This window comes from Photinus pyralis, unplaced genomic scaffold (assembly GCF_008802855.1).
Source record: "Photinus pyralis isolate 1611_PpyrPB1 unplaced genomic scaffold, Ppyr1.3 Ppyr1.4_LG4, whole genome shotgun sequence".
In the NCBI taxonomy this organism is placed as follows: domain Eukaryota; kingdom Metazoa; phylum Arthropoda; class Insecta; order Coleoptera; family Lampyridae; genus Photinus; species Photinus pyralis.
The window spans coordinates 14,199,213-14,211,214 of record NW_022170511.1 but is presented as its reverse complement, the minus strand read 5'-3'; the positions used below and the strand labels follow the sequence as shown (position 1 = coordinate 14,211,214).

Below are 12,002 nucleotides of genomic sequence, written 5' to 3'. Positions count from 1 at the left end.
CATAATGTGCACCTTTTTCAGTATATATTATGTAATTAATGCGTTATCAAAATATCTAATCTCTCCTTTAAGTTTTAAGATCTAGTTTTTCACTAATTTACCTCATAATTGAGGTATCCAATATCAGTCGGGGTACATAGTTAATAATTCAATGGCATAACCTCGATATTTGGGATCGGGTTTTTGTTTATGTACTTGTCTTTCTATATTGTAATCGAGGCCAGCAGCTATGTGCTATTGTGTCAAACGCGAAGCTGTGTCTTGACGCAACCAGCACATCTAAATGCATACGCCATTAGGCGACTAGGCCAAAGAATCCATGTAAAGGCTATTTCCATCATTGTAACGATTTATTCAAATTATAACCCTTATACGAGACTTCTATTATTACCTACAGTTAAATTCGTTCATCGGATATAGATTATTAGATACACCATCACATTTGCAAGGAGTTAATCAACTTCAATTCGTCGAAAAGAGCCTTCTAATCCGAACAACTCGTTTATAATCGGTGAATCTTTAGGTCGGTCCTTTTCGGAGGAGCAGTATTTTTGATCATTAATAAACCATTCGCTATAGCTCTCAAGTTTAACCTTTTGTTGCGCTAAAACACGTTAGCTTATAATAAGAGTAAACCAGGGTTACTATTTTTACCTATTAATTCGGACAGAGGTATGCCACCACCCCCATATTCCGGGGGTAATAAATTAGAAGGAAAATGTTGATACAGTTCATCACCGCCATTACCTTCATAAAAGAAAATCTAAAATCAAGGGAATTGATGAAATTATTAACGTGTAACGGTGTGACTAATGCTAAGGGACATCGCGGCCGCACATACTTACTTTAGACTGGTGCTTTTTGGAAAGCAATGGTATCCACAAAGATTTTAAAATTAAAGCAATTGATGACATATTAATTACATGGATCGCTTTAACTCTAATCGGATAAGCTTTGGTAACACATAAATAAATCTTCCGTAATAAATGCAGTGTCGTCTGCTTAACATGTTTGTAAGTAACACCCCGGGAGTCGATCAAGAGGCATAATCCACATATCGATATTTCCTCATATTCTTCGAGCAGGACATCCATAAACATGCAAGACAATTTGATTCGACTTTCAAACGACATTAGGTCTGGATCTACGTCAGTGGTCTGATAAATTGCACGTATAGGTTCACCAGTTACAACCGGTAACGGTACCACTGCGCTAAACGTAGCAAAATCGTATATTCATTGATGATTATTAAAAAACTAACCCAGCGTTTAGAGCGAGTTGAATTTCCGGTAAATATGGATCCCGCCTGTCAAAAATATCATCCGCAATAGTTCTCATGGTATAAAACAAATCCATCTTTTCCTTTGCCCTTTCGAGACTGAACTTAGACGCCCTTAAAAATTTTAATATCCACTGGTGTTCTACAATAGAATCGGTTATTTTGGAAAACTGTTTCTGTTAAGTACCTAAGCGGGCCTTTAGATGAGGTTGGGAATGAATCCAATTTATCATAGCGCGAATATCATCGCCCACACGATTTGGAGATTCATTTAATTCGGTTTCCGCTATTAACTGCATAGATTTAGGTAACGATCGAACTGCAACCTCCATGCTTTGTAAAACTACTTTTGATTTGCGTACACACACGAGGTATTATATCAATGCCAAGTAGTGCAATTTTCTATAATTATTGCAATCACTGTCCACTAATTAGGTAATATCGAGTAATATTATATTGATTTACCGTAAATTGCGTTGCTAAGGTTATGTCGTAGGTCACACGCTCTTTATACCAGCAGGTAATCTATTATGGGATACGCTTCTAATGCATTAGGTGCATTTCCATCAATTTCAATATACAGGGTGTTACATATAAAGCATGTAAAAAAATTGGGCGAATTGGGCACTGTTCCAAATAAACCGGGAGTCCCGTCACCGTCTACGTATTTTGTATTATACACTACCGCTGGATTATTTTTGTTATTACTGTCATTAAATTTCATTTTGTAATTATACCGTTTAATTTGTGTTCTTTTGTGAAGGAAAACCAAAGCCACGGTTGATGCACGACTTTCCGTCGCAGTATAACAAACAAAAAATCTGGATCTTTAATTGACACATACTTCAACAACAACCTGAGATTACAGAAATTTATTCTTATACAAAAGAAACACAAGTACAACCTCCTGTAATAAAGACTTTAAGGTGACGTAGCTAACGAGAAACAAGTACCATTTTTGATGTATTCAAAATTTGTTTAAATGTTAAGTGTTTAAAGTCAACCTTAGGTTATTTCTTTGTGCCGGGATGGTTAAAAAATTAAGAAGTTGTAATTGTGAACGCTAGCGCATTTTCGAGAATGACATTTTTCGGTTTTTTACTCATAACTTCGCTATTTGCGGAGCTACAATGAACTTTGAAAGGAAAAATTGATCAGTATATAATTCTGCTTTGTCCATTTAAGCAACTTTCTATCTCGGTTTACCAGACCCTCTAGTGAAAATGAAAAAAGCTTACACTCTATAAGACAATGTAATGGTGTATCGTTTTTTTTTTAAATAATTTCTTTTTACCTTCCCAACGAAGTAGAATTTGAATTTGACAGTGTAACTTAAAGGTTGAATTTAGTTGAGAGTGAATGTATTAAAATATGTAACAATAAATTAGCATCAGGTAAGCGACAATTACGACTCATGAAGTGGGGAATCTAAAGAAAGCATTCGCTCAGAAAAATTGCGTAATTTCAATGTTTACTTTTAAGAAAGTAAAAGTACAGAAAGGTAAGTTCCAAAAGTACTACGTACAATCAACATAATAAGACGAAGGAATTACAAGAAGAATTTACACATTGTGTGATATTGTGTGATCAAAACTCTCTAAACCTAAAAAAAAAAAAAAAGAATTTACACCACCAATGAGAGAATCTTTAACCCCTTCTAAGAAATCAGTACAAATTGACACCTCTTCTGCGGGGAAGAATTACCGAACCACCCAATATTTGTAACCATCCGTTTCAACTTGAAACTACTGTTTTTACCAAGATACTTTTTTTAGCTTGTTGTACTTGGTCATAATATGTATACACAATGCATGCGTCACCTTCTTCTAGGACTGTACTCTACCCATCTAAATCAGATTTGCCTGGACTGGATCTGCAACTGATTTTTTTTTATATTGGTTACTTGCAGGCCAAAATTCTTAAGGAAAACTCTGCAGCAAGTGGAAACAAATCACCTTCGTTTTCTGCGCATTTAAAAGAACTTGCAGCTCGTTCAGTTCTCACTGCAGATTTAAAACAACGTCTACTCTGGAGGCGCTATTTCTTTGTAAATGTAGGTATATAAACATATATTTTTGAAGTGACGAAGTGTAGGTACAGTTTTCCAATGATATGCAGAAAAAAATCAACTCGGGGTATGGTTTTGACGCAATAGTGATCTGTTGCATGTCGTTTGCTTTAGTCATAAGAAGACCTATAAACAGGTTATTACGGCAATTAGAGTGGGAGAAGGTTTGTATACTTTTTAGTCACAAATTAATGTCATTTTTTTTTATCACACATATCTTTTGAAGTAATATTTTAGTGATTTTGTAAACGTATTTCACTTGGAAATTGGCTGTCCAATTTAAGCTGATTAATTGAATTTGACATTATGTTTAAATCGTTAAGAGTAGGGACAGAACAAAAGTTAGTACCCTCAATTTATATGTAATTTGATGCTCTACAAAAATGGTAACCTCCTTTGCTCAATGGCATAATCTTCCTGTAAAAGAGTACAAAAAAATGCAGCTTTAAGATCTGCTTACATCTACCCATGAAAGGGCAACACCTTTTAAAATGTCCTTTTGGGCTAAATGGTCACTGTTTCAGTCATAACAGAGTGGTCTATGAATAGGCATAATTAAATATTCTGATGTAGACGGCTACGACAATAAAAGAGTGAAGGGGGTGAAGGAATCGTGTCTTTTTGCATATTCTTTTAGTCAAAAATGTTCCCTTTTGGTTGCACAGGGAGAAACAAGTACCGTTTTTGGTGTACACCAAAAATTCAAATTCACATTAATTCACGTTTATCCAAAATAATCCGCGTAAATTCATGTTAATTCACGTTAATTCAAGGCAATTCACGTTAATTCAAATTAATTCACGTTAATTCAAATTAATTTACGTTAATTTTAATTAATTCACGTTAATTCAAATTAATTCAGAGAGGTGTGCACCAAAAATTCAAAGTCGTTTCCCTCTAGACATAGAGCCTCTTTTGTGCACAATCCCGCGCACAGAACGCACACCAACAAAAGTAAAAAAACACAGGTCACAGTAAGTTCAAACAATATCCAAATTGAGATAGCCCGTCCAAGGAAGCGCAATTACTGACGAAGCACTCACAAAAACTTAAGGCTTTTTCAAATTCACATTTTTTTTGGCACTTGCAAATTAAATCTTCCAACGACTTATTCGACGAGTAATTAAAAAAATTTTAATCAACGTAACACTCACAAACTGGACAACAACGTCATTATTTCGTTTCTTATAAATCTTACCAACGGCGTATTTAATTGATTATGTCTTCTAATCGACTTTAAACAACAAGCGTATAAAACTTCACGTAAAAATGACACGTACGCTTGCAATACGACCCGAACAGCCAACTCCGTCGCCAATTGATACCCATATCCGTACGCTTATCATGCAGGTGTCATTTTATCAGGCCAATTAATTTGTCCAGTAACGGCTTTTACACATCAGTATATCGAGATAAAACTTCTGTCTTACGTCGATTTAAAATTAAATGTTTCCTTATTTATGGGTTTCTCGAATTTCTGACTCATTCAGTACAATTAACAACCCTAAACACAAATCCTAAATTTCCAATGTAACAAACTAACATTACAATGACCATTAAATAACATCCTCAAATTCTGTGTCCACTTGACAGAGCTTCCCTCAGGTTCAAAACAAATAAATTAAAACATTGTACAGGATGTCTCGCCTGCAACTTCTAATGCTAAAACTAAATTACGTTTACAGCACGTAAATTTGCAAGTACAAGGTGACTCGCTCCCATCGTCGGCATTATTTCAATCTACAGAAACGAGAGCACCAGATGCAGTATATAACAGTATTTATTACTATATTCGCAATGTTAGTACATTTATAATTGTATTTAACATAATTATGATTATGTTATTATTAGGTACTTGAACTACTGGTCGCTAGTCTAATGAGTAATAATGAAATTGACTCTATGAGGTCAGTAGTAACTACACAACCCGTGAGACGTACAGTTAATAAGGTCATTCCTTCAACCCAATAATTGAATCTTTTGTGTACCTTAAGTTATCATAGACGAATTTTCTTCTTTTACGGATAGATCCTTTCTGCTGATATCAAATTGCAACATTACTACTAAATAATTTACAATGGTGGCGAACATCTGTAAAGTAAAGGAATGTTTCACGTTCTTCGTAATAATTGGTCTTGGAAGATTTGTGTTGGAAATACAAAATAAGTTAACAAAAACCACCATTCTGAATAACATTCGACCAAAAAATCAAATAATAAGACCTTATATGCATTAAGTGTCCCTCCCTACTACCTAACATTATTTTTTTAAACCGATAACATACTCTAGGGTCCATCTGTGACAGATTCCTTTAACCTAACTTATAAGCTTTTCCAACACAAACACAATTGGACGGAATGGAATATGTACGAGGTCGTTTAATTAGTCTGTTGTTAGAAATAAATAACAATGACACATAGTCATAGTGCTACTCGTGATGACTCCTTTCCATCGAACCTTAACACTTCGATCTCTCATTACCAAATCACGGAGTTTGTCGATAATTCCTGTAGTTTTTCAGGTTTTACACCCGCTAACCCTCTTGAAAACTGTTTCATACGAAAATGTTAAATTACCCAACGTAAAGGATGTCTGTTCTTAAGTCTCCTCCTTCTTCAAATAGAAAAAATTCCCCAAATTTGGATTTAATCCATTTATAACTAGAACTCCTTAAAGGACTGCCAATACAAAACAAATGATCCTACGTGTTTGGTCACCACTAAACAGCGCTCTGATCATTAGAAAATTACGAAACAGTATTCTTATCAAACGACCCTTGTAGATACGTACTGAGTATAGCAATGCAAAATCTAACCGAAACAGTCGACAAGCAGACAATTCCAGTTTGTTATGAATTAAACGCATGACCATTCCTTTAATCTAAAATTTAATTTAAAAAAATTAAACCTCAAGAACATCCGTGGAAAACTTACCATTTCCACGTATTTCACAGTATTTGGACTGTGCTTCAAGCCACATATAATTGCTACGGTAGAATTTGCCTAAAATATATTGTTTACTAAATTTGTTGGTACACTACATACATCGTCAACTATTGGTTCTACAAAAACGGGGGACATGAATGTGTAATATGGTGGTCGGAAAACTAAAAAACGGAGCAGTTGGTGATTTGGTCCACGAGGTGCGTGGCCGGAATAAGTAAATAAGAGTAACAAGAGGCTTACCGTTTTACATAAGGTGGTTGCACAAGAGATGATGAAATAAAATTCCAATATATGGGGCACCAAAATTAAGAATGTAGTGTAGACGTACTTTGAAAATCTTCCAAACTCCCCAATAACATAAACAAATATCACTAGATAGCAATGCGTTATTATCAGAATAAAATCAATGCAAATGTAGACGAGTAATTGAAACGAGTAAGATTTATTAACAGCGTCTCCCAAAGAGACTAGTCTGCTGTGCAAAACCACTAGATCCATTATTTCGTCACAAACCACTTTGCCAGATTGCGAATCTACTGATTCCAGATCTTCGACCATTTTAGTCAATATATTATTGATGATCATGAATCTTGTTTTAATTAGGCTATTCCAAGTATAGTACTGCTTGTATAGGGAAATGTAAATTGAAAATGCTAATGTTCTTCCAATTCCTTCCATCCAAGATGAGTACTTTATTACGTAAAAGACGCTCATGTAAACACAATATTCTATTACGATAGAAACGTTGATCTTGAACCCCTGTAGACGATTGTGCTTTAAAATTTGAAACCGCTGGCCCCATTTATATAAATCTTCATCAATCACTTTCAGTTCTTTCCACAATTTCTTTTTACTTTTACCACAGATTTGGAGTGAAACTACAACATTAAGCGCCGTTAGGTACGTACCGTAGTAGTACTCTTTTGCAGCGATCAATATCACGATGGAACTTTCAATTTCTATAAAGTACTTCTGTAAGTCTGTTGGCCGACTCAAAATGCAAATAAATAATGAAGCATAGAGCCCTACTTGTAACCTTTGCAACCATTTCCAAAGTATTCCTTCATTTTCAATTAAACCGGTTGTGGCAAATGTTAGCGATAAATAGTATAATGGTTTATTGTATAAATACATTTCGTTCGTGCTACCCATGATCGATCAGATGGAAGTAAACAATTAAATGAAAATATTACTACAACTCAATGGTTTCGTTTTGCGTGAATGCATTAAACCGATTAAATATTGATGAAAGGCATTTTGGATGAGAATGTGTTTGCGAATACACTTATGCAGTAAGTATACAGGATGTTCAAAAATGGACTCAATAGATGAAGTAGTGCAAATAATTTACCGGAAATTGTTTACTTCCTTTTCATTAATAAAGATGGGCTACTTTAATATGTGTTATTTCTTCTGATATTTCCAGTTAATGCTATATTATGTTGTGGAAAAATTAGATATACTATTCCTCCTCCGGACAAAATATCTCTATATATTTAAACGCAACCTACACAACAAACTTAATTGATGTTGTCACCAAACCTGTCATTTTAATGTACAACCTAGTCCAGAAAAAAATTACTATACTATGGAGAATGCCCCAGTTCTGTGGTATAAAGAATCAATACATTGTTTCTGGTAGTACCTTTTTATGTGCTAGATGGCGCATGTAACAAATCCGCCCCTTTGGCGCCCTCAGTATTTTATATATTACATCAAGGGTCTGCAGGCAGCTACTTTACAAATCCATACTACAGATACAGAGACGCAATATACTTTGAACGTATCTGAACGCAAATGCTCGTTAATGCCACAGTAGAGGGCCCCCTAATGGGGGAACTATAGGAATACTTTTCAGTAGCTAAAGAAATAATCCGCAGATGGATAAAGCCTCGGATAAAGCCTTAAATATAAAATACCGATATTGCAATCAAACAAAAAGAAGAACCTTCCTTGAAAAGTAATTTGAAACTGATATATCTCTTCTTATTAGCAATGTTAACGCAAATTAGTAACACAAATTTGCACTGCACCGCACAACATTTCAACGCAAGGAAACGGAAATGGAAATTGTCGGTAGGCGAGTATAGAACTTATGCTCTGTTGGAAGTAAAACTGTACCTACACCTGACAACAGTGAATAAAATTCAACTAAAACAGCAAGGGTTTCTTGCTTCATGCATTAAATTTAGATAACGCGAAATAAATGGCTTTAATAATGACGTTGAACTGTAACACACAATTCATATACATTAAACAAGAACAGTATTTGATAGGAGTATATGTATATAGTTCTGTTATTTTATTCATTTGTTCATTTCCTAAATAACAGACAGAAAATACCTATTCACAGTTTTTAGATCCTAAAACACAACCACTGAAAATAAATATCTAACAAATCTGTAAACATAACAAAAACTTCCCCTCTGGGTTCAGGGGTAGAAGTGCCCCACTGGGGTTCTGAGTATTGTAGAAGGCGATATAAATTAACTGGGGGCCTCCCAAGCATTGCTAACATTTTTCCTCCGTCATGTTTTCCAATTCCTACTACCACTTTATGTAATCTACCTAGATCTTCATCTAGATGCATAAAAAAGAATTTAAGGGAAAATAACATTTATCTTTCTACACAGTGTCGCAGAATAAGGTAGGTACCGATATTCAAATACCTTTTTTTTATACGTACATACATACGTCAAATGTGACATTTCACTGATCATATTCAAACAGCGAAGTATCGTTTCGTTGCTAGGGGCAGAGATGCGGAAAACTACTACTGTTCTATAACATTATAAGATACTGGTTCCAATCAAGTCACGCTGGCTTTCGAATGAATTGAAGTTGATGATGTTTATTTTGTTTTGAAGCATATTTTATGAAGGCAATTAACACTACCCAACGCTATTTCGCCGTCATTTTCAATTAAATCGACTTGATCCAAATTCTACAAGAATAAAAATATGCTAGATTCGACATACTTACAGGTTCCGCCGCTAAATCGAAACCAAGAGGAAAAGCGGTGTGTAGAATTTGTGCTGTTTTCATGTGAAGGATGAGTGGCAGTAGTTGATATTTTTGGGAGTTCCTCGCGATGTGGTCTAGGTATTTGCATTTCTTACTGGTGGTGGTTTTGAGCTAGGCGTAATCCGTATACATGTCCTGCAGGACCTGTACATTTGTTAAATTGACCGTCCATCGGATTTTCGGCATCCTTCGGTAGAATCTTGAGAGTCTGTCGCTGTTTTGTAGTGGATGGGAGTCCAGATCTCTACACAGTAGAGTAGCATTGGTCAGATATATTATTTTAGTGTGCGTAGTTCAAACTGATGAGAGCTTTCCATTTGAACGGTTGTTTGGTTTGTTCGATTCTGCTCTTGATTTCGACCTCGTGGTTCAGGTGCTAATTAATGATTGATCGGAAATACTTGAAGTGGTGTTACTTGTTCCAATTTTTCCTTTCCTAATTTGTACGTGGTTTTGCTTGGAGTCCGGCTGTTCACGATTGTTTTCTTCCTGAAAGACTAGATTTTCATCCGTATTAAATTCAAGTCGTGAAAAACTTTTGCCTCGAGTAAGCTGATTTTTGTGAGCAGTTGGGAAAAATGCTGTGTGAAACCCAGGTATCCTATAGTCTGTTTCACCTTGTCTTTTTTACAGCACAGGGAACAGGGGCAATGCAATCCTTATGGGAGTTTTTGGGACAGCGATGCTTCTTTTAGTTTGAATTTAATGCATTAGTTACAACATCTCCATTATTAATTAAAAACCTGCGTTTTCTATTTTCTAAAATTACTTCTTGCGTGCATTTCTGGACACCCTTTATATTATAATTCCATTAAACCTTTCAGTAATTAAACAAAACTGTTGTTATTTCATACTATATTTTTCTAGTCGTTCTCTGCAATACGTACCGCCTATTAGTCAATGTCGTATATCTATTTTTTCCCGTTTCCGTACCCTGTTCCCGTGGTTCCCGAGAAGTGCTTTCGGAGTACATTTACGCCTACTAACAATCAACACCTACGTTCTAAAAGTGAAGTCTCTATCTGCAGTTTCCCCTGTAAAACGTGAAATCTCGTTTTTTTTTGCGTTCCCGTTCCTGCGGGAATTTCAGGTGCTTTGCTGAAACAGAAACTTTCCCGGGCATACGTCCAACCATTCCCTAGAGTTTCATTGCTATCCGATGAAGCGTTTAGGAAGGCATAAGAGACATACACGCAGATAAAGTTATTTTTGTTTATATACACTACAATCTATATAGAAATAGCAGGTCCTTTGTGATATCCTACATCAACTATCAACTATCGAAGTGTGGAAAAAAACTGAGGGTCAATTTTAATAATTTAAAAATGTAAAAAATTGATTTTTCCAAATGAAACATGCATTATTTTTTTGCACTTTCAAATGTCGAAAAAATTAATTAAAAGTATTACATGCCCTACTACGCCTGCATCACCACTGGTTGAATTGAGTAGCTTAGTCGGTGATGTTGCCAGTCGGAGGATTGTAGGGTTAGGTTAGCAGCCTGCCAGACATAAAAACAAGAATGCTCAAAAGACCGGTAGAAAGGCTCGGATATGCACGGAAAAAACGGTAAGCGAGAAAAAGAACAACGAACTGGAAATCGAAAAATATAATGAGGGTGGCCACATGGAATGTAAACACCCCAAATAATAAAGATCAGGATATAGAGAAAGAGTTGAGAGAACATCAATAGGCTTATGTGCTCTGCATGAAACAGAAAAGAACAGTCTAGTAGGGGAATACTTACTAATATATAGTGGAGTACCAAAACAGGAGAGAGCAAAAGAAGGTGTATCAATAATTGTAAGAACTAAATATAAAGATCAAATACAAGATTATCGGTACATATCTCAAAGGATTAAATAGAAACCTATGCAGCAGAAGACTGCAAACCCGAGCTGATATTATTGGGGGATTTTAATGGTAGGATAGGTATAATACCTGGAATAAAACATTAATGTAAAAAACAGTAACGAGAACAGAATGGTGGACTTCTGCACAACAAACGAGCTAAGAATAAACAACACACTCTTTGAACATAAATTTCAACATAAATACAAATTTGAAAATACGAGAGGACAAAGATCAATCATAGGTTATGAAGTAAGAAACAGAGAAATACACGACAAATAAGTTATTGGATGTTCGAAGCCTAATGTCACCTTATATAAGATGCGACCACTATTTGGTGCTCTGTAAAATTATATTCAGTGAAGGGTGGAAAGAAAGGTAAACAAAGAAAGACAGAAGAAAAAATAAAAATATAGAACTGAAGAGACGACTCAATTAAATACTTATATACAAAAGAGGCTTAAGCAGAAGATACAATCAGAACACATTGAAAATGGTAACAATGCAGAAACGAGCTGGAAAAAACTTAAGAAAAATATTACCGACGCTGCTTTAAAAGCAGTCGGAACTAAGACAGAAATAAAAAGTGGCAGAATAATTTACAGCGGAGATTAAACAAACAAACGGTAGTGCAACAGCAATGAAAAGAAATCAGGAATGGTTTTCAAATGAGGATATGATGAAGAACCATGAACATCAAATGGACTGATGAGGTACCTAAGTAATGTAGAAGAATTACGCAAAATTGGAGAGGAAAGATGTATGTTGGATTGGATATGTATTAAGAGGAAATGTTTGTTGAAGCAAGTAATAGAGGGAACTGTTCAGGGAGAAA

The 12,002-nt window shown here is 35.3% G+C and overlaps 1 protein-coding gene across 1 annotated transcript; it reads right to left on the bottom strand.

Moving 5' to 3' along the window:
- Positions 1 to 340: 340 nt before the first annotated feature.
- LOC116169249 (retinol-binding protein pinta-like) lies at positions 341 to 1,632 on the bottom strand. The gene is made up of 5 exons (XM_031485285.1): positions 1,467 to 1,632; positions 1,262 to 1,421; positions 846 to 1,212; positions 655 to 763; positions 341 to 604 (listed from the first exon to the last, which is right to left on the bottom strand). Exons 1-5 carry the CDS (start codon positions 1,609 to 1,611, stop codon positions 453 to 455), a joined length of 933 nt encoding a protein of 310 aa, XP_031341145.1. The 5' UTR covers positions 1,612 to 1,632; the 3' UTR covers positions 341 to 452.
- Positions 1,633 to 12,002: the final 10,370 nt, after the last annotated feature.